The sequence below is a fragment of the Eurosta solidaginis genome, chromosome 4, assembly GCF_040869045.1.
Source record: "Eurosta solidaginis isolate ZX-2024a chromosome 4, ASM4086904v1, whole genome shotgun sequence".
NCBI classification, from domain to species: Eukaryota; Metazoa; Arthropoda; class Insecta; order Diptera; family Tephritidae; genus Eurosta; species Eurosta solidaginis.
The window spans coordinates 206243932-206268231 of NC_090322.1; the positions used below are offsets into that span (position 1 = coordinate 206243932).

The window sequence follows — 24300 nt, forward strand, 5'->3', positions numbered from 1 at the left end:
GATCAAAGCCCTACATTGATGAAAAGTGTGATGACTAGTACCTAGGACCTACCTAATTATTTTCTAGCTTTTAGTATTTTTATTACTTAATTTAAGTATTGTTTTCAATAAAACCGTTTAACTAAAAATTATTTTTTAATTATTTTTTTAATGTGTCTTTTGCCAGAAAAGGTGGTGTCTTTTCTAATGATAAGAAAACTGGAATTAGTGCACGAAAAACGTGAAGCAGTCACAAAAATCCTTCTTATTAGGTTTTCCATGGTTTATCAAAATTAAAATAATATAATAAAGCCAAGCAGTCAGTTGAAATTTATTCACATATTATGCAACTTGTGGTACCTGTTAAAATGAGCTTTTATTTCTTCTTTGTAAAATAAATTAGTCGCAAAATTAAATAAGATACAAAGTGATAATTTTTGTGTAAATAACACTAGTTAGTTATATGTTTCTTCAGCTTTGTATTGAGCCAGTATTCGTTTGAATGTGATATAATTTTCAAAACTTCTGTTATGATTTGTTAAAGAAAACGGACGTTGGAACGAAAATAGGTTTGTCCAGAAAACTAATTTAACAAGGGAATAAATAAAATATAATATAAAATGTAATTAATTAAAATAAAATTGAATAAAATAATATAAAATAAAAAAGATAAGATAAAATAAAAAAAAAATAAAATGAAATAAAATAAAATAAAATAAAATAAAATAAAATAAAATTTTTAGACATTGACATGAAATTTACGGATTATTATGAATTTACTTATGTATATTTTGTATAAATAGCTTTATATATCTTGTTTTATACAACCGTTGTATAGTGTATAGCCCAAAGTGGAGCTAAAGGAAGAAGTAAAATAAAATAAAATAAAAAAAATAAAATAAAATAAAATAAAATAAAAAAAATAAAATATAATAAAATAAAGTCAGAATAAAATAAAGTAAAATAAACTGAAAAAAAATTTAATGAAATGAAACAATATAAGACAAAAAAATATAAAATAAAATAAGATAAGATCGCAGGTTCGAATTACAACAAAAATTGTTTAAGTAAAATAAAATAAAATAAAACAAAAATTAAATAAAATTAAATAAAACAAACTGATACTAAACACAATAACAACATAAAATATAAAATATTATTGACCAGAATCTCAGTGAAACCTTTGATAATATTACGAAATTGCCTTATGATGATTACGTGGCGGTTTTGGAAACGGTAAGATCGCCAGTAAATATTTCTTTATTTCTTTTCAGTTTATCTTATAAAAACAAAATAATTAAATATTCAATTATTATAATCCGATGTTAAGCTCATGAATTCTTAAATAATTTACATAAAATAAAGTTTAAATTTAACAAAAAAGAGATTTATAAAATAAAGAATAACGAAATAAAATCAAATCGATTTTTTATCGACGACTTATAGATTTTTTATCGAAAAACTTTCGATTTTTTGGCGAAGAGTTATCGATACATGATCAAAATATTAACAATTTGTTATCGGAATGTCACCGTTTTCCCTTAGGCGGCTTATAAGTTATCGGTTTGTTATCAGAAAGTTATCGATATGTTATCAATCAATTTTTTTTAAACTTATTGTTTTATACATTTGAGATTTTATTATCAGAAAATTTATCGATTCTTTATCGATTTATTATCGAAATGCCATCAATTTTTATCGACTTGTTAGTGACGATTGGTCGGTTTCTTGATACCGATAAAATTTCAATATAAAACCGACTGCACATGTGCAATCCAACGATGAAAAGTCGTTAAGAAATTTATAACATTTCGATAAGAAATCGATAACAAATCGATAAATTTCTGATAACAAAATCTCAAATATATAACACTATAAGTTTAAAAATAAATTCCCATTTGCCTGTAGCCTGTTGGTAGTATATTAGTAACTATTTGACAAGTGCAGTTCAGATGAAGAATAACAAGTAAGGAAGGCTTCAAAAGCAACTTGGGGTACCCGTAAAATGAGCTTTTATTTCTTCTTTGTAAAATAAATTAGTCACAAAATAAATAAGGATATAAAGTGATCATTTTTTGTGTAAATAACACTAGTTAGTTATATGTTTCTTCAGCTTTGTATTGAGCCAGTATTCGTTTAAATGCGATACAATTTTCAAAACTTCTGTTATGATTTGCTAAAGAAAACGGACGTTGGAACGAAAATCGATTTGTCCCGAAAACAAATTTGACAAGGGAATAAATAAAATAAAATAAAATATAAAATGAAATTAATTAAAATAAAATGGAATAACATAATATAAAATAACAAAAAAACAAAAAAAAAAATTTTACGAATTTTTAGGAAGTATCGGAAAATCACCTAATTTTTTTAAAGTTTTTTTAAGTTTACAGTTTGCAAAGTCTATAAAGCCACGTCCCATACGAAAAACAGAAATAACCACGTTTAAGTAATTTGCGTAGTATAAGGTATATATAAGCTTGCTCATATATGATACACGAGCGTAATGGACACGGTACAAAATTGTTAACATGAATCTTATATAATACATGGGACAGGGAACCTGTAAACTTGGTTTATATTCATGTTCAATACTCGATAAAATATGTTCACTTTGAACAAACTTTCCGGAACTTGGAGACGGTCATCTTCGCAAAGCTCATCAAAATGGCGTTTTGTCATCTTCTGGAGAGTTTTAGAAAACTTCGGAGTGGTGGACCATTTTTCTGCTGCATTATTCGTTTCCATTTTTAAATTCATGTCGACACCTTTCCAATTGTTATAGACAAATTTTGAAACATTTTAAGGCATTTCAAAGGTCGGTGGCTTTAGACTGAAGTGCTTTAGAGGCTGCATCTATAGTAAGTAAGATCTTGTAATGGCAAACAAATAACATAATAACTAGACCTTTTTTTATTGAGTGAAACAGCTTTATTTCTTTCATCCGATTTGCAATTAAATAAAATTTCTAAAGGAAAAACGACATCATAACGTTCTGCCCATCTAGTACGGTTTAATGTTTTTAATGTTATTGAAGTTGAAGACTCACTTTCTTTATTAGATATACAACTTGATAAAATATTCCATCTTTTAATACTATGCCCAAAAATCCCAATTGTTTCAAAAAAAAAAAAAAAAAAAAAAAAAAAAAAAATTGAAATTCTTAACGATTAACTTGAAATTGTATTATTGTCTTTAGTTGTCTTACTTTGGATTTTAAGCAGAGTAATAATATACTTTTCAAATAAAATAAAATACTCAGGTACAATGTAAAAAAATATGTTTGAGCTCGCGGCCTCTTGTCCCGGGACCCTTTTGGTTAGAGGACCCGTTACATTTTACCAGTCCTACCACCCTATTGTTACGCCCCTGGCATAGAGAGCTTTAAAAAACATGCCGACAAATAAATTAAATTCACAATCGTAAGTGGTAGATGGAAAAAATAATCCAAGAAATTAAAAAATATGCACTATGCAAAAAATTTTATAAACCAACTTGTAGGCTTGTGGTTCGAAAACAACAACAAACACTATGTATTGCGAAAAATAATTTTTGTGCACCAAATTATGTGATTTTCCAATCAATTTAACGCGAAATTTCGATGAAAAGCATCAAAGCAGCGACCGTGGCGGATGTGCCAGTTGTCCGGTGTGATACAGCCGTGGAACACAAAAGCGAATATACGTTGGTAGTTGCAATCATGCAATTACAATAATTTAATTGTGCGTGAAATGACACTAAATATAACCGTAAATAACAGTAACCATTGAAACCAAATAAAGCACTGCACATTCCAATGAAAACGAGAACACAGCATACGAACAAAGAATGTACTCAGCGTGTACCGCCTACCACACACACTACGTCACGTCCCGCCAAAATCTTGGCCTTAATCTCATCAAAGGAAAAAGCCGTTAAGTATTTTTATTTTTCATCTGAATTGCACTTGTCAAATAGTTATTAATATACTACCTACAGGTTACAGGCAAATGAGAATTTTTTTTAACCTATAGTGTTATACATTTGAGATTTTGTTATCATAAATTTATCGATTTGTTATCGATTTCTTATTGAAATGTTATCAATTTCTTATCGAATTGTCATCGTTCGATTGCACATGTGTAGTCGGTTTTATATTGAAGTTTTATCGGTATCAGTTTAATAAGAAACCGACCAATCGTCACTAACAAGTCGATAAAAAATTGATAGAATTTCGATAAGAAATCGATAACGAATCGGTAAATTTCTGATAAGAAAATCTCAAATATATAAAACAACAAGTTTAAAAAAATTTATTGATACCACATCGCTAACTTTCTGATAACAAACCGATAACTTATAAGACGCCTAAGGAAAAATGGTGACATTCCGATAACAAATTGATAATATTTTGTTGAGGTATCGATAACTCTTCGCCAAAAATCGAAAGTTTTTCGATAAAAAATCTATAACTCGTCGATTAAAAATCGTTTTGATTTTATTTCATTATTCTTTATTTTATAATTTTTTTTTTGTTAAATTTTAATTTTATTTTATGTAAATTATTTAAGAATTCATGAGTTTAACACCGGCTTATAATAATTGAGTATTCAATTATTATGTTTTTCTAAGATAAACTGAAAAGAAAGAAAGAAATATTTAATGGCATATTGCGATGTTACCATTTCGAAAACCGTCACGTAATCATCATCAGGCAATTTCGTAATGTTATCAAAGGTTTCACCGAGATTCTGATCAATATTATTTTATATTTTTATATTGTTATTGTGTTCAGTATCTTATATTGTTTCATTTCATTTAATTTTTTATTTTCATTTTATTTTATTTTATTTTATTTTATTTTATTTTATATTATTTTATTTTATTTTATTTTATTTTATTTTATTTTATTTTATATTATTTTGTTTTATTTTATTTGATTTTATTTTATTTTGTTCTATTTCATTTTATTTTATTATATTATATTATATTATATTTTATTTTACTTCTTCCTTTAGCTCCACTTTGGGCTATACACTATACAACGGTTGTATACACCAAGACATATAAAGTTATTTATACTAAATATACATAAGTAAATTCATAATAATCCGTAAATTACATGTCAATGTCTAAACATTTTATTTTATTTTATTTCATTTTATTTATTTTTTTTCATTTTATCATATCTTTTTTTATTTTATATTATGTTATTCCATTTTATTTTAATTAATTTCATTTTATATTTTATTTTATTTTATTTATTCCCTTGTCAAATTTGTTTTCGGGACAAATCGATTTTCGTTCCAACGTCCGTTTTCTTTAACAAATCATAACAGAAGTTTTGAAAATTGTATCGCATTTAAACGAATACTGGCTACATACAAAGCTGAAGAAACATAACTAGTGTTATTTACACAAAAAATGATCACTTTATATCTTTATTTATTTTGTGACTAATTTATTTTACAAAGAAGAAATAAAAGCTCATTTTACGGGTACCCCAAGTTCCTTTTGAAGCCTTCCTTACTTGTTATTCTTCATCTGAACTGCACTTGTCAAATAGTTACTAATATACTATTATCTTTAAAAAGCTTATACATATATTCAACATTCGTTCCAACGTAATTACGAATCTTGAAAAAAATCGTTGGACGCGGAGCACTTCACGGATATTGTTATATGGGACAGGGACCTGTTAAACCGCGTTTCATTCCAATGAATGAAACCTTTCCAAATTCCAGTGATTTGCAGCCTTCCATTTTAAAGGTTTTAAATGACACTGATCTTTAAAAAAAAAAGCTATAGAATTTGTTGAGATAAATAAAAAAAGACATATCTGAATTATTTTCCAGAGAAATTCTCAGTTTTCGACCCATCTTTAGACACGAAATAGAAAATTTCGTGTATTAGAGACCTTGCTGATTTATTCATAATAAAAAATTGTATGTCTTTTAGCTTTCCTGAAGTATGCACTACATTACTATTATTTCAGTTTCAGTTACAATTCCTGTGACTACACCTAGTTTTGAACAATCATTTTCAAAACTAAAATTGATAAGAGCTTAAGAAACTCTATGAGACAAGACAGGTTATGTAACTTGGCTATTCTGCCTATTGAAAATTCTATAGCCCGATCTCTAAACTTTGATGATGTTGTAGACACTTTTGCGGAACATAAATCACGAAAAAAAAAACATTTTTCTTAATAAATATCTTATTGAAATTAAATTGTTATTTTTATTTCATTGTAAATGCATTCAGAACTCCGCATTGGATAACATTGACTACAGACCATTCTCTCTTGCCTAAGAGAGTAAGCCAATGGCCATTAATGGGACAAATGCAACTTGTAATTGAGTACGCGGAAAATCTCGAAGTTTATTAAAATTAAATTGAGTACAACGTGACGATTTTTATTGAGAGCGTCCCATCAAAAGAATGTGCCCCAGATGGTATAGTTACGCCATTTCTCTATGCTCGAGTGTTTACTTATATACTCACTAATTAATTAGTTAATTTATAACTTAAAGGACAAATACAGGTACGGAATGAAGCTTCATTATTTAGAGGTATATTTATAAGTTTTTTTTCGGCCTACCCTACCCGTTCAAAATGGTGCCCAATATTTATGTTAGCGCGCATCGTTAATTATATTAAATATGTGGCAATAAAATAAAAGCAATATAAAATGTCATGCTAACAATGCTATACGTATAATAACAACAAAGCAAAACAAATCAATGCAATATTTTCAAAAGCAAACAAAAAATTCATCCAATTAAAATAAAATATCACATATTTAAAACAAATTCAGCACAATTAATTTCACAAATTCAAAAAACTATAAAAAAATAATTTGTTTAATTTCTTAATTGTGCTTTTGTTCTTCATTAGCATCCTACTTGCATGGTGTTTGGCTTTCACTGCCATGGTGAATGACACTATCGACATAACCGCGAATATTTCGGATTTTAATTTTGACTCTTCAGCAACGAAAAAGCAAAATGAGCCAACAGTTCACCATTCTCCGAGTGATAGTGTGCTTAAGAATCAGACAACAAGAAAAAATCAACAGAAAGTGTATTCGACATTAGCTAATAAGAATCGACAAGATCACCAACATATTATTAGTAACCTAGAAGTTCTGCCAGGCAATGCAGCCAATTTGAGTTGGACTTTTTTTGAAAATGTTTCCAAACTAGACAATCAGCTACACGACGAAGAAAAGGTGAGTACAAAAGAGCAATATGTAAAACATTTATGAAGCATTAGTCTTAAGTTGGGTGCGTTCCCCAGAAATGACATTCTCAAGGAGGTGGTCTTTCAGAAAAAAAATATAAAGTGGAATTGGGAGACAAAAATACATGGAATCCAGCCAGACTGGAACTCATACAACATCTATGCAAGTTCGTATGATACACAGATGGCTCGATGACATCAGAGAGGACTGGAGCTGGAGTTTTTGGACCCAGAGTCAAGGTATCAGTGTCCCTGCGAGTACACCCAAGCATATTTCAAGCGGAAGTATACGATATAAGTCAGTGCGCTGAACTGAAGTTACAACGCGGATACTCCAATGAAACAATTGCCAAACACAGTGACAGTCAAGACGCACTAAACGAAATTTTGATGTTCGAAATAAAGACAGTACTAATTTTTTGGTGCAAAGAAAACTTAAACCAACTAGGAGCATACAACGTAGTACTGTTGGCCTGGATTAAGGCCAGAGGGGACTGAAAGGCAATGAACTGGTGGACAGCCTGGCGAGACAGGCATCGACTGCATGCTCCATCGGTCCTGAGCCGCTTCTGCCAGTTGTTCCACAGGAAATTAGGGGACAATTATTGTGAGTAGGTAGAGAAAGAAGAGAAGAGCCTCGGGCGTAATGCGCCAGGTTTAAGACAGAGCATAGGTGGAGGATAAGATAATCTGTTCGATATGCTCCTTCAGCCATACGTTTTGAGTTCAAGCTGCCTCGAGAATAAGTCTGCAGGCATGATGACCATAGCATAAATTATAGTCTAAGCGGTTGTTTGTAGGGCACCCGCTATCCTAGATTTTGATAGCATTATCCCTATATATTTTGTACTACCTGATATCTTACTAACCTGAACTCCGCACGGCCTTCATATTTGCCTAATCGTCTCTAGGTCTTATTTAGCTGTGGATATTCTTCAAAGTGTTAGAATAGAACAAAAAGTGTTACAATCAATTGAACAAAAAGTGTTACAAAGCTTATCTTTGTAAAATGAAAAGAAATATAACTTGCAACCCGAAGGCATTTTACGGATTCGTAAACTCTAAACGCAGGGTGAAAGGGTTTCCATCATCCATGAAATTCCAAGATAATATTTCCAGCGATGATCAAGAGATCGCCGACTTCTTTGCGGAATTTTTCAAATCAAATTACTCTATTGAGACCAACGTTCCACCTAATGAATACCCATACCATATTGATTCATGTTATTCAATCAGAGCTCCATTTATATCTTCAGAAGATGTATTATCTTATTTAAAAACTTTAAAAGTATCATATTCATACGGCCCCGACAGGATCCCGACACACTTTCTTAAAAAATGTGCCGCAAACATCTATCAGCCGCTAACAGATTTATTTAATTTATCTTTAATTTATGGCGTTTTCCCAACAATATGGAAGGAATCTTTTCTTATTCCGCTTCATAAAAATGGAAGCAGGTCTTCAATAGAAAACTACCGGGGCATAGCAAAGTTATCCGCTATCCCAAAGTTATTTGAGGCTATTGTTACCTACCACCTAACATTCCCTATTTCCCCCATAATTGCAAGCTCGCAGCATGGGTTCTGTAAGGGCAAATCACCTATCACCAATTTACTAGAATTTACCACCCACGTTTCTAATGGATTTAGAAAAGGCCTTCACACTGATGTAATTTACACCGATTTCAGTAAAGCTTTCGACAAAGTATCACACCCATTACTTATTCATAAGCTCAGTCAACTCGGTTTTCAACCCCGTCTTATATGTTGGATTTCTTCGTATCTTGGTTATCGTACGCAAAAAGTAATCTTTAAAAATACACTTTCTGGGGTCATCAATGTTTCTTCTGGTGTTCCTCAGGGCAGCCATCTTGGTCCGATTCTGTTCTTGTTGTTCATAAACGATATATCTGGTACAATTAAATACTCAAAAATCTTGATGTACGCAGACGATGTAAAACTTTTCAAATCATGTGCCTCGGTTGAGGAACATTCCTTGCTTCAAATGGATTTAAATCACTTGGTTACCTGGTGCAATGTAAATTATATGCCGCTCAATCTCAAAAAATGTAAATTCATGTGTTTTTCTCGGAGAGTTTCGCCACCAGCTTCATATACAATTAACAACTATAGTCTAGAAACTGTAAATAATTTTATTGACTTGGGAGTCATGATGGATTCCAAACTTAGTTTCAATCTTCATATTAATGCTACAGTGAATAAAGGTAAAGGTGTTTTTGCATTTGTTAAACGGTGGTCAAAAGAATTTAACGACCCTTACATAACTAAAGCACTTTTTACAACATTAGTTAGGCCAATATTAGAATACGGCTCGATAATTTGGAATCCGCGTTATCAAGTCCATGCAGACAGTCTCGAATCAATACAAAAACAATTTTTACTATTTGCCTTAAGAAATTTCCAATGGGACTCTTTAACTAATCTTCCACCTTATACTAATCGATTAAAGCTTATCAATCTTCCAACTCTTGCTAGTCGAAGGGAAATGCTTGGTGTGATATTTATGACAAAACTTTTAAATGGATCAATTTCGAGCCCATTCCTTCTGAATGAAGTGAACTTTTGCGTTCCCTCTCGGACATCGAGACACTTCAAACCTCTTCTGCTGAAACAATGTAGAACGAATTTCGAACAAAATGAACCTTTTCGGCGTTTATGCCAAGATTATAACTCTCACTCAAACACATTTGATAGCTCGGACTCCCTTTTTTCTATAAAAAAGATTGTTCTCACCTCTCTAAATTAATGTATAATACGTTTGCTTCTGTTCTCTTTAAGTATTACGCTTGGCTGATGAAATTTCTTCTGTAGCTGAGCAGTCTCAGATCGTGACGCTTGACAAACCGCTGCCCATCAAAGACTCGGCAAAATAGCTATTTCCATTTGTGGGCTTATTAGGGCTTCTCCTGTGAGACGCTTTTTCCTAATGCACTTCTTCGTCTTCTTACTGTTTCCTCTTTATTTGTTTCTATTTTCTTCCTCAGTCTGTTTTGAAACTGATTTTGGAGGTTCCTCGGTGGTTTTCCGGTGGAGTACCTTTTTTGCATTAACGACTTACCATGAGCCATTTTTTATATTGACGACGTAAGCTTCTTCCAATCATTTGGATGTGCGCCTCTCTTGTGCAGTGGATTTTTTACTTCGAGTTCTGCTCTATCCCAGTTACGAAAATAGCTGCCGATTAAGATAATCGCGTCTTGAATCTCTAAATCCGGTCTTTAAATCCAGGCTAGTAATTTTTTGTGCAATTCATGGCTTTTATAATAAGTTCACATTTCGTCCAGGCTGCTATTTCCTCTGCCCACGTTTTCCGCATAAACTCCTTACGTGGGGAATTGTCGGTGGCACTTGTGGTTTCAGCTACTTTCGGCGTCATGGTTTTGGTTTTGGTGGTTTGCAGCGTCAATGTTTTTAGATGCTTCTGCTATCATTTCTTCGTCCTCTTCTTTTTTCTCTGTCTCTTATTCTCTCGGTTTATATATTTATTATATAGTTTCTGGGCCCCCGCTATAAGCCGCTATCTCTGCCCGCTATATAGTCACTTTAAGGCAAACAATTTCACCGTGGTTATCTTTTCGAACAGGCAGGCCACGCTATGGTTGATACAAGTCCTTATGGGATCTTGCATGCATAGTCAGAAAAACGCTAATTAGGAGTATATCTAAACTGATATGCAGATGTCGACAAGAGTGAGAATGTACTTGGAGACCTCGCAAGCTTTAAAGGGGACGGAGGCGATTAAAGCATTACCCCACCATCCATTTTGTGAACGTTTAACCTTTTCGCACTAAGGTGGTAGAATGTTACATTCACCGGACCTGTCGCCTTCTATTTCTTCTCGTGTTTCCGGTATACCGTAACAACGACTTTACTGGTCTCGGTGTTGATGGAATAACAACGTGCGTTGGCGCGGTGTTTAGTAATAACAATATGTGCTGCATGTCTTGCTTATCCCTCATCACACAGTTGCCTCCTTCTACTAGGTAGGTTGTCCCTAGTAGCTTAGTTAGGGGCGGTATCTGCTCCCCTGGTTACCGTAGGTTTTTAGGGTGCTTAAGGTCTTTTAAATCAATTTTCATACCCCTGGGTGACTAGGGTCTCGAGATATAGGCCAAAACGTGGACCCGGGTACCCCTAGAATGTGTTTATACAATATGGATATCAAATGAAAGCTGTTGATGAATGCTATAGTACAGGATAATTTTCATACAACTGGGACGTTACGGTCTCGAGATATAGCCCAAAACGTTGACCCTGGTACCTCTAGAATGTATTTATACAATATGGATATCAAATGAAAGCTGTTGATGAGTGCTATAGTACAGGATAATTTTCATACAATTGGGAGGCTAGGGTCTCGAGATATAGCCCAAAACGTGGACCCGGGTACCCGTGGAATGTGTTTATACAATATGGATATCAAAAGAAAACTGTTGATGAGTGCTATAGTACAGGATAACTTTCATACAACTGGGAGGCTAGGGTCTCGAGATATAGCCCAAAACGTGGAAAGGGTACTCCTAGAATGTGTTTATACAATATGGATATCAAATGAAAACGGTTGATGAGTGCTATAGTACAGGATAATTTTCATACAACTGGGAGGCTGGGGTCTCGATATATAGCCAAAAACGTGGACCCGGGTACCCCTAGAATATGTTTATACAATATGGATATCAAATGAAAGCTGTTGATGAGTGCTATAGTACAGGATAATTTTCATACAACTGAGAGGCTAGGGTCTCGAGATATAACCCAAAACGTGGATTCGGATACACCTAGAATGTGTTTTTATATTACACAATATGGACATCAAATGAAAACGGTTATTGAGTGCTATAGTACAGGATAATTTTCATACAACTGGGAGGCTCAGGTCTCAAGATATAGCCCAATACGTGGACCCAGGTACCCCTAGAATGTGTTTATACAATATGGATATCAAATGAAAGCTGCTATAGTACAGGATAATTTTCATACAACTGGGAGGCTAGGGTCTCGAGATATAACCCAAAACGTGGACCCGGATATACCTAGAATGTGTTTTTACATTATGGGTATCAAACTGAAGCTGTTGATGTATGTATGCTTTAGTACAAAGTAAGTTTTACGCCGCTGGGTGACTACGGTCTCGAGATATAGGCCAAAACATGGACCCGGATACACCTAGAATGTGTGTGTATTATGAATATCAAATGAAAGCTGTTGCTGAGAGCTCTAAAGTTCATTGTGATATTCGATTTAGTCGCATCAACCTAGCAAAACTGATAAATATGCATGCATAGCCGAAATAAAGACAAGAATTAATAATACCCACATACCTATTTACATACTTCCTATTCGATTTTCCTGAAATTTCGTATATAAATTTGCCTATATTAGTATTTACGATGCTTTTTTCCGGGAAGTATACCAGAGACGGACTGGGACTGGGATTAGGACTAGGACTGGGACTGAAACTGAGATCGGAGTGGGTCTGGGACTGAGACTCGAAATGGAACTGGAACAAAATACATACCACCCTCTGTGACTGGCAGTAAGAGATGAAGAAGAAGGAGAAAAACTTGAGAGAAGAGAAAATAGAGAAGGAGACTGGGAACGAGATAGAATGAGACGAAGATGAAGATGAAGCGAAAAATACGGAGGCAGGGGTGAATAAAAAGATTAGGAAAAAGTGTAGAGGGATAGGGCAGAGTTAGACAGAAAAAGCTTATTAAAATGTATGCAGATAGGCCAAATTTAGGGCAGAGCAACGTCTGCCGGGTCTGCTAGTATATTATATAGGCCATCAACTATCTGCCAGTAGTGACCCTGAGAGCCTGAGTTCAGCCACTCACTTTCGATATCAGCCTGATAACAAAAATTCGTTTCTGTTGTGGCTAAACTTCAACTCATGGGAGAGTTCTTGTTAACTTAAAAGCATTAGTTTTCTAGACTTTTACCTGAATGTTTATACATCGAACTTAAAGTGTATTCGGCAGATGCTCACGCCTCTTTATAAAAAAGCGTGTATCTGTCTCTCCTTCTATCACAAATAAAAATATTTTCAAAAACTCAAAATTTTATTAGCTCCTCTACTGTCCTGTAAGTACATAGACCATGAATAACACAAAATAAATTTTAAGGTAATTTAGAATTTTAACCAAGTACAAAAGCATTAATAGATTTTACTTATACACTTTAAAGAACCTACCTGTCAGTACGAAAGAAAATGAAAATGTTATTCATATTGTCGGGCGACCGCAATTACATCAATTTTGGAATAGCAACAATAATAAATTTATAGAGGCGGACACATGTTGTTTTGCCAATTTTCCTTTTCATCAGTGTAACAATATTGTTGTTGTTGTCGCAGTATCCGGAGTACGCTTATTTCCGAACAGTAAAAATACCTCCCATACACTATTGGAGTACTTGAAGACTCTAAAGATGCTATTAAAGTTTCAATTACATACAAATACTAACATAAAACGTCTTGTTTGTAGTTGTAAAGAAGAACGTGCAACTATTTAAGTACCAAACATAAGCGTTTATTGCAACCGCACGCACAATGTGTCACAAATGAAAACTAATGCGATGACACACAACAACTGTGACGACAGACAAAACACTCTCCCAGACAGCAGTCGGGTCTACGAAAATGCAAAGCAAAAGGTTATTTCGTAGAATATTAATAGAGCAAATAAAGGAAGATGGTAGGCTGGTGGTCATGTGACTGCCTACACATATGTGTACTCGTATTGGTATGTATGTAGCAGTGGTCGGCACAACATTAATGACAATACATAGAGTAGCAACAATAAATTACACACATCCGTTCCGGATATGCTTAACATAACAAGCAAACATGTATGTGTGTATGCATGTAAAGGCAGTAGTTTTTCGGCTACGCCATATGTGTGCGACATAACGACAACATTGAACATAGCAGGAGGCAACACAACCAATTACAAACAATATGTTATAAGTAACAGAGTTATCTTTGTCTTCTTTTTGGCACACTTGTAAAGAATGATAACTTAATGGAATTGCAATGCTAGAAATTTTCAAACACCCGCTGCAAAGCCATTGCTTAAAAATAATTTCGATGTAGGATGTGGCTTGGCTAAGCCCATATCAATTAAATATTTCATACTTTCTATTTTGGAAGGCCTTGGTTTCAATTAGAAGAAAATTTTTCTAAGCGGGGTCGCCCCTCGGCAGTGTTTAGCAAGCACTCCGAGTGTATTTCTGCCATGAAAAGCTCTCAGTGAAAACTCATCTGCGTCGCAGATGCCGTTCGGTGTTGGCATAAAACAAGTAGGTCCCGTCCCGCCAATTTGTAGGACAAATAAAAGGAAGCACGACACAAATTGGAAGAGAAGCTCGGCCAAAAATCTCTTCGGAGGTTATCGCGACTTACATATATTTTTTTATTTTGGTTTCAATAAATGGCAAAATTAATATCAAAATAAAAGCTTCTCTATGAAAATTAATTTACCTTATAGCTGTTGTTTAAGTCGGCGTAAATCATTAGGTCGTCTTTAAAATTCTATGTATATATTTCCAAATTTTTTGTTTTTATTTCTTTTTACCGCCGTGTTGTAACGTGGTAATGCGCCTACAACACCAAAGGTCCCAGGTTCAAACTCCGGGCAAAGCAACACCGAAGTCGCCCCTCGGAAGTGGTTTGGCACACACTCCGAGTGTATTTCTGCCATGAAAAGCTTCTCAGTGAAAATTCATCTGCCTTGGTGGTTCTGTTCGGAATCGGCATGAAACACAAATAAAAAAGGAGCACGACGAAAATTGATAAAGAAACTCAGCCTATATACTTTCGAAGGTATGTATATTTTCTCCAGTTAGCTTATAAATAAAAACGCATGTCTGCACATACATATGTATGTGTGTGTGTGTCTTATAAGCTTCCAAAATACTCAACCGATCCTTACAAAATTTTCGAAATGTGTTCTAGTGATCAACCGGTATTTTTCTGGCTATATATAATTTTGTAAAGTGAGGAATAGGAAATATAAAATTTCGCAGCCTATATTTGGTATACACATTCCATATATAGGTAATTTGGTTGGCAGAGGTAAAAGGGGTGGAATTGGATATGAAAATAGGAGTGGGATTGAAACACAAACTTCAGTTGGCTATCTGAATATAACGACCTCTTCTTAAAGAAAGGTCGTAAGTTAGGAGTTTTGTTAAGAAAAATATATCCCAGACATTCTGCCAATTAGGCCGTATCTCAACGAAGTCCATAATAATGTCGTTTTCAGGAGGCCAGTTAAAAGTTTTTGACAGAAGAGATATGTACTAAATTTAATTAAATTTCTTTCCATAACTCGTTAACGACTTAAAATAATAAACTATTAAAATGGTATTATTATTATATTATAGAATACATATGAATCTATATTTTGTTTAACAAATTCTGCACAAAAAAATTATTTTTTTAGTTACAGCCTTTTAAACGGGTCTACTGAGTCACGACTACGCACAGATACGGCGTAATTAACAGAATGTCTAAGATACGTCTTTCTTAAGAAAAACTTTTCAGTTTCGACCATTATATTAGCATAGATCGATATATATTTCTTCTTATCATGTGTTTTTTTATGAATTCCTCCCAAACATCTGGACTGACATTGATGGAATTTTGTGTGCATGTTCATGGACATTAAAAGATGCTTTGGATTCACTATATGGGGTGGTTCTATTTCTTATCTTTACAGGAAGTTAAACAGGTCTGATCTGTACAGGGGCTGACTTGATTGGGTGATTAGTTGAGAAATGTATCCTTTCGGGAAGAGGACCATGGGCAGACCTATTCAAAAAAATGTTATTTATAGTTAGATTTGCTTGAAATTTGGTGCAGAAGCACATCTTTAACCAAGTTAGTGTTTTAGAAAGTTTTCCGAAAAGTGGACCAGGGACCGACCTATCCCAAAAAATTGTACTTATGGTGCAATTTGCTTGAAATTTTTCACAGGGGTACCTCCTCTTCTGGCTTATGTTTTTGAGAAACCTTTTTTTGGGCATTATTTCAGGAAGTGGACCAGGATGGTGCAATTTATTTGATACTCATTATTTAGAAAGCTTTTTGAATAAGAATTGAATGCAAAATCTATTGGCGGTGCCATGGTGGTTTTTGGTCCCAAGTTTATCCCAGGATAGCCCAAAAACTCTAATAAATGCAAAATTATTGTTTTCTCAATGTGGTTCCTTTGCTGAGAATAGGCCCCCCTTGTTTTTGCTATCCCACCCTTGAAAACAAAAACAGCTTAGACTAAAAAAAATTTAGTTGAAAAACAACCAAAATAAAAAAAAAACAAAATTATTCTTTTGTACAAATATTCTATAAACTTTTCTTTTTGTTCTTCTTATCCACATTAATTTCATTTTCTGCACAAAATTTCATTTTTGGACAACCCCTCACCTCTGGACATGATTTAAGATTCCGATCAAACTGAAAAATATTGTTCCCTGGCCTATTTCAAAGCTCCCAAGCAAAGTGTTTAGACCAATAGAGATTACACACTTTGAAAGTCAAAACTGTACACTTCATAACCAAAAAAATATAAAATTTAAATAAATTTTTGAAACATTTCAATTTGAAAAACCATTTTTAATTGCTGAATGTCTGTTCAATTGATTTTTACACTACAGTTGGAAAGCGCCAATAATTATGAACATTTTAAATTTTTAATTATCAAAATCAATTTTTGACAAAGTTGTGCGCATTTGAAAACAGATGCGATTGCTTTAAATGAAAAGTGTTGCAATTTACCTCTGCATTGAAAATTACGATAAATTCCAAAAAATATATTTTTAACTGTCAAAAGAAAAAAGAACGTTTTCAAAGAAAAATAATGAATTTCAATTTCATTGGAATCTAAAATTATGTCCAGTAGACTGGGTCGATTTATTAACCGATATCGCGCCATCGATTTTTCGATAGGATTTTGGCTCAGACAAAAAAGTTCCACTACGCATACCCAATAATATAATTTTCGAGCCTGCGAAAAAAAAAATGCGAAAGGATTAATTTTTCCACCAAAACACTCCCAAAAGCCCAAAAATATATATATATATTTTTTTTTTTTTTTTTTCAAAAAACTGTTGTAAAAACGTTGCCGATAACAGTTTTTGAAAAGAAAAAAATATTTTTTGGGTTTTGGGGAGTGTTTTGGTGGAAAGATTAACCCTTTCACCATTTTTTTTCGCAGGCTTGAAAATTAATTTTTTTGGGTATGCATAGTGTAACTTTTTTTTTCTGAGCCAAAATCCTATCGAAAAATGGATGGCGCGAAATTGGTTGACTTTCGTCCACACAAATCGACCCAGGTTAATTTCCAGTTCTGAAATACCGATAGTAAGATTTTTCGCCAATTTTTTCCAAGAGCGAACTTACGAAAAACAGGATGGACTATTCTGGAATAACCTTATTCAAACAAGCCATAGTGAGTAAAAAATGATACTGCATATGCAAATTTTTACACGATAATTTGTTTTCTAAGGTTTGGCTATACTAAGCTGACCTTAGGCAAACGAGTCACAGTGAGAAAACAATCATTTTGCATTTTTTTTGTTTTTGAAAGTTTTTTCACTTGAGAATTTTAGCTGTCTGTTTATCGTATACATATGTAAGTTTGAAAAGAGTTTTGGACGCATTTTACAACTACTTATTTTAAATAATTGTGCTTTAGTATGACAGAAAAACTGAAAAGAATTAAACTAAACATACTGACTGATTAAAGCTATTTTTATTATATTTTCTGGTTACGATATTTTTGTTTTACAAAGAAAGGCTATCGAATAAAGAGTAGGCTATCCAGGACTAAATTTATGTAAACGAACTGATTAATTCCAATAAAAAAATCGAATCTCGGAGCGTCAGCCCCACACAGCTTGAAAAATATTGTCTTCCGATAACATTTGCTTAAGGTGGGCTAACGAAATAACAGGTGGGTTATCCTGGGTTAGACTTCGGAAAGCGAACCAATAAGCTTTTATTAAAAAATCTTTTTTCGGGGTGAGTGCTTCACACAACCTCGGCATTCTACGTTTCGATATGTTTACTTAAGTTGACTCAACTCTGCAATATAAATTTTACCAAAATACCAGAAAGCATCCGTAACTCACATACATACATAGGTTATTTTACAACTGGATCAAATTCGGTCTTTATCGAACCATTTTCTATAAGTTCCATATTCTATTCTAGTGTCTGAACTAGATAGTTTTCTGATTAGTTAAGCGTTTAAGCTCCGGCTATGTTGTTATATATATAAAAAAGTCTACAGACATTTGCCATACGTGCGTGAGCGCCAACACTGGGCGACATTTTGTGAGTACATGTCTCTAGTGTGTAATGGCAATAGAGTCAATTGTAACCATACGTGGATTTAAATTTGTGCACATTCCTACAAATGAGTGTGTTAGCATGTGTGTGTGCAGAAATATAAGCTTATGACAGTGTGCCTGTAATAACCGCTTGTCTGCAGACACTAAATCAACTCAAACGCATTTGCATTCATTTCATTACACGTTTTAAGCTTCCCCCAAAAAATGACTGAAAAATATGAAAAGGGAGAAGCAGTTAAGAGACACAAGTGCTATTCAACGTGCAACAAGAAATGTTACAAAGGATGTAGGTACGTTCGAATATTATTATTGAATAGAGTGGGATGCACAAAACGAACATATGATTCCTGCCAGCAGTTTTTATACCCAGCAAACATTTGAAGTCAAAAAAGAGTCGTAAATGAGTTCTTTTTGTGATCATTTATGCTCACTTATTAGTATGGAATAAACTTATTTCCCTTCTTACAATAATCGCCCTATATAAGCCTTATTTCATTTAGCTTATGGGTCTGAAAACGAGTTATATACCACACTTATTGGTCTCTTAAAAAGCTCATTTTTGTCACTTATCGGAGTCTGAAAGACTACTTCAAGATGATATTCAGAGCCGTACATGAATTTTTTAAGTCTTATACACTGCACGTAAATGACATTTGTTTGACTTTGGAGTTGCGAATAATTCCCCTGCCTGTTTGAAAACACTGTATTTGGAAAAATTACTTGTGATAAATATAATAAGAAAGCAATACGGATGCTTTCTCATAAATAGGACAAACAGATGACCTTTGCCGTCAGCGCCAATCGGGTATTTATGCGATAGGCTGGCATGCCAGAGAATAACGCGGAGGTCACAATCACAAAATATACAAAAAAAAAAAAAAAAACAATGGTAAGATTCGGAGACCGGCAATAAACGTAATAAAAAGCAAAATTCGATTCACGGCAAATTTTCGGATCCCAAAATGTGTCATAAAAGACATCTTAAGTGAACCATTAATAATCAGGATGAGCTTCCTTAGAAGCCAGAAATTAGTATACTTCATTTCTTTCAAAGATTCCTCCAATATGAGCCTTATTTCACACAAAACGGGCTTTTTTAAGGTTCACATAATTAATTATCATTAAGCACATAAAGAGTTCATAATTAGCTACTTATATGATTCTTTTGGAGTTAATAATGTGCTTAGTATTAGGGATCAGGATTGGCCAGTTTAGGGCATTTAAAATGGGGAGGCATATCCGTCCCATTGGTTAGGAATCATCCCTAGTTAAAGAATAGAAACCTTGACACACAAACCACGCCCTAATACAATGAAAAAAGCCCAAAATACTTAGATTGCTAAAATTACGATCAATACGGATATGATCAGAAAGAAACATCTATGCAAACTTAGATCGGGACTCGCTATAAACAATCGGGGTATTTTCTCTGTCTACAATCCATAGAATACGTACAAAATTTTATATTTTACTGTCAAAAGCTTTCCACATGTAAGAATATAATACATTTGTGAAAAATATTCTACGGTTTCTACTTCCTTTTACCCAAATTCATGTACAATAGTTGAATACAAAATTTATACATATGACAAGAATGTTGAAATGGATTTTTTGATTAGAGGAACAAAAATATGTTATTCGCCCTAGTTTTATAAACTATTTGAATGCTTAAAATTTACGTTTTATTTGTAGCTTTTGCCCGTAAATATAGGATCAGATCGAAGGGATTTAGCTTGTGTAAGTGGTGCATTCTCTGAGTGTTGCATACTTGGCTTAGAAAACGTGGAATATTTTTATTACGCTTCTTACACTGAGAGAATTGGCTTTATGATTTTATTCAACTTTAATACAAATGGAAATTTTTTTCAAAGTAATATATTAATATTTATTCCTAAGTTGTTTTGTTGGCTGAACACTCTTGGAATAGGGCTTGTAATTTTCATTATATCGGAGTCGTAAAAGATGATCATATTTCTGTATGATCATACTTTTGTGGCTCATATTTTTCAAGCTTTCCGGACTCATATCAGAGCCCTTAGTTACGAGCGCTCCGAGAATGTTTATGGGGTACACTGCACAGCACATTTAATAGCATCTCATCTTCCAAAAAGATACTCTTTCTAGCACCATTATATACACGGATGTAATTGTATTTAAGTTTGAACAAGCGGATTATGGGTTACATTCATAATTATAAAAGCGTTTTCATTCTATATACTCCTCGCATGCAATATTTTTGAGCGACATCTTTGTAAGCGTTTACAGTTATACATGTTTTCATTTCATTGCTACACTAAAACGCGCATATACATTCAAAGCTAAATATAATTTCTACGCTGTAAAGTACTTAAGATCACAAACGTTGTTAATGGACCCGCAGTGTAATTAACAGTACAATTTTAATACCAAATGAATGAGAAATTGTATCCGTAAGAACTTAACTTCGAAGCTGTTGGAGTAATTAAGATTGTGCTGTAATACATTCCGTTTGGAATTTGTTGTTACCTTTTATGGTGTCCTTTGTTTTCGGGGCATTTAAACGCCTGAGATCTTTCACCGGCAGTAGTTGTCGAAAAGCAAAGAAGCTTTTTGGCAACCTACAGAAGATATTCCAAACATAATGCAAATGGTGTTCATAAAGACCTACGTCAGAAAAGAGCCACACTCAACCTGAGTAAGAGAAAAAAGTTTGAGTACTCGCGAAGGTTTGTGTGTAGATAGAGGTGTACGATTAGAAAACTAACGTTTCTAAATTAACTAGAGCTCACAAAGCAGTTGAAATTAAACCTCATCAGAGGTCTTTTCACCAGAAACAAAGAATTTTGGGCTTTTTCAGCTTAATCTGCTTTTTGTCTTTAACAACCGATACCGGCAACTTTTGTTTTATTTTTGGCTTACTATCGAAATTATCATCGTTAAGCTGCAGATTTGCTGTTGGCTTGTTATCGCTGATATCTTATCGATTTTATAGTGCAGTTTTAGCTGCATCTGCTTCATAACAAATAGATGACGCCTCTATAAAAAATCGATAATAAGCCTAGAACAAATCGGTAAATTTCCGGAAAAAAACTAATAATTTTCTAATATCAAATCGATAGAAATTCGATAATTTTTCTGCAGCAAATCAATAACTTTTCGATAAAATACGTTATTGTTCCATTATATTTTTATTCTCAAAAGAGAAAATATCGTCAAGTTATTGGGCTAGTTTCTAATCGATTGTGCTGCAGGTGTGTCATCAATATTTTTTTTAAAGTTTTTCAGTATCTGTTTCCGTTGAGTAGTCAATCCCAAATTGATAACACGCCGATAAGAAACTGCTAGCAAACCGATAACTTTTTGATAACCAATCGAAACATTTTCCATAAGAAATCCATAACCGGCCGAGAATAAATTGGCAACATTCCGTTAACAGATCGATAACATTTAGTAAATAAACCGATAAATTTTCGAGAGCAAGTCGATCATTTTTTATAACATATCCAAAAAATCGATATCTTATCGATAACCTATATTATCGATACCAAAACTAAAACTTACGTCTAGCAGCAACACCGCTCTGTCAGAATTTAGAAGAGCTTCTTCCAGATAATCGAAACCGGACGAAGCTGAAGCCAAGCGGATATACTACCGAACTATTTCTTCTGGCGGCCACCGTGGTGTGATAGCGTGCTCCACCTACCACACCCTATTCCCTGGGTTCAAACCCAAAGCAAAAACAAAATTTTAGAAACACGGTTTTTCAATTAGAAGAAAATTTTCTAAGCGGGGTCGCCCCTCGGCAGTGTTTGGCAAGCGTTCCTAATGTATTTCTGCCATGAGAAGCTCTCATTGAAAACTCATCTGCCTTGCAGATGCCATTTGGAGTCGGCATAATACATGTAGGTCCCGTCCGGCCAATTCGTAGGGAAAATCAAGAAGAGCACGACGCAAATTGGAAGAGAAGCTCGGCCTTAGATTTCTTCGGAGGTTATCGCACCTTACATTTATTTTCTTTTTCTATTTCTTAAACTTGAAACGGTCGGACAAAAATTATAAACTGCATACAGTCCAATCTTCTAATTTGAATGTCATTGGACTATAGATTCGACCTATATCTATGTTGTACCTACTCTGGCTCGAATTGTGAGGTAAGCATGAAGATGTTGTTGCTAGCGAGGAAAAAAGGAAGTTCGCTTATGTCTCAAGTCATCAAAGAAAGAAACATTACATAATTTATTTAATAATCTGGGAAAATTTAAACAACGTGACATCAGGACGGACAAGGCGACAGCTGTTTCGGTTATACCTTGTAAATCTATTCAAAGCCTTTTCTCCCGGGAGTGGGATTTCAAATAAATGTTTTCATACATTTAAAGCAATACGGCAATTATATAGGCTCCTAATAGTGTCAAATGTCGTACACATTATGTAGCTTATTACCAGGAATACTTAGAGAGCAATCAGCATACATAAATAATACGAGTACTTGATTCGGTCATGGTACAATGTATAATATAGAGGTTATTATACATTCCTTCTTTAAAAACCAACAAATTACACGCAGCCATATGGGTAACACCAATTTATACCTTCGCGTATACGTAACATTTTAATACCTTTCACGAAAATGAAAAAGTATATATGTTTCCCCTAAATTTTTAAATTATAAGTCCTTCAACGGAAAAGTATAGACATAAATAAGTATATAGTGGTGAATGGGACATTTTTACCCGACCCTGACTAATATTTAAAGTAATTTCTTCTAAACAGATCTTTATTGAAATTTTAAGATTTTATCACTTAAAGAAATTAAAATGAAACTTTGAACTGGGAGCAAATAATGTGTGCATATATTTAAAATGAATTTAATTTTTCTCGGATAAACTCAGATACATAAAATATATAGGTGTCGTAGAGAAAAAGTATATAAGCCTCATGTTTTTAATGAATTAAAAGATAGTTCTTCAGTTATATTTGTATATCGATGTCATCCTTTTCTGGCATATTGATCCTATACTGAAAGGATCAAGATGGCGAGCTGATTTGATTGACCCATTTCCGTCTGCCTTTTTAAACGCAAACTAGTCTAGTTTTTGAGATGTCTTTATGAAGTTTGATTTTCTGGTATATTTTGATGTCTGATTACACATTTGTCGGACCTTCCGGACCGGATTACTTTAGCAATTATCTTCCATACAACTGATTTTTCAGATAAGGGCCATTTTTGATATATCTATCTCACTCTAAAAGCTAAAATCTGTATAGAAAAATTCGTAAAGATTGGGCTATATACACATAATATATATCCAATACAAAAAATTGTTCAGATACGAGGTTTTCCTCATTTTATCAGCTTGAATCTTCAAATTTCACCAGAAGCTTTCCTATTCGGCATACGTTGTTCTATAAAGAAAACCTTCAAGATCGGTTTTAATGTTTGAACTATATCTCATACAAACGATTGTTCGGATAAGAGGTTCCTTGTCAGATATCTCTTATTTATATACGTAGTGTGGTGGTTTTCAATCAATTATGTTTTGTTAGTTTCTTTTGAAAATATCGCTTATATTCGTTTCTATATAAGAAATAAAGCGGAATGTTAGCATTTCGATACGTCACAATGCCGCCTGGACAACAACAGCAAGGCAAGCAGATGAAATAGAAAACAACTACACATAGAGAGCGCATATTACTCAGATATATACACATACTAACAAACAAAGCAACAGAAAATATAAGATGCAG

The 24300-nt window shown here is 33.5% G+C and overlaps 2 protein-coding genes across 2 annotated transcripts in view; one reads left to right on the forward strand and one right to left on the reverse strand.

Annotated features, from left to right (window-relative positions):
* LOC137248763 (putative trypsin-6) overlaps window positions 1–24300 on the reverse strand; it is a 497034-nt gene that overhangs the window by 125481 nt on the left and 347253 nt on the right. The gene's annotated exons all lie outside the window — the stretch shown is intronic.
* Scgdelta (sarcoglycan delta) overlaps window positions 1–24300 on the forward strand; it is a 113421-nt gene that overhangs the window by 10321 nt on the left and 78800 nt on the right. Inside the window, exon 3 of the mRNA XM_067779667.1 lies at window positions 6856–7189. Coding sequence (XP_067635768.1) covers window positions 6856–7189 — 334 coding nt within the window. The remainder of the gene's footprint in view (window positions 1–6855; window positions 7190–24300) is intronic.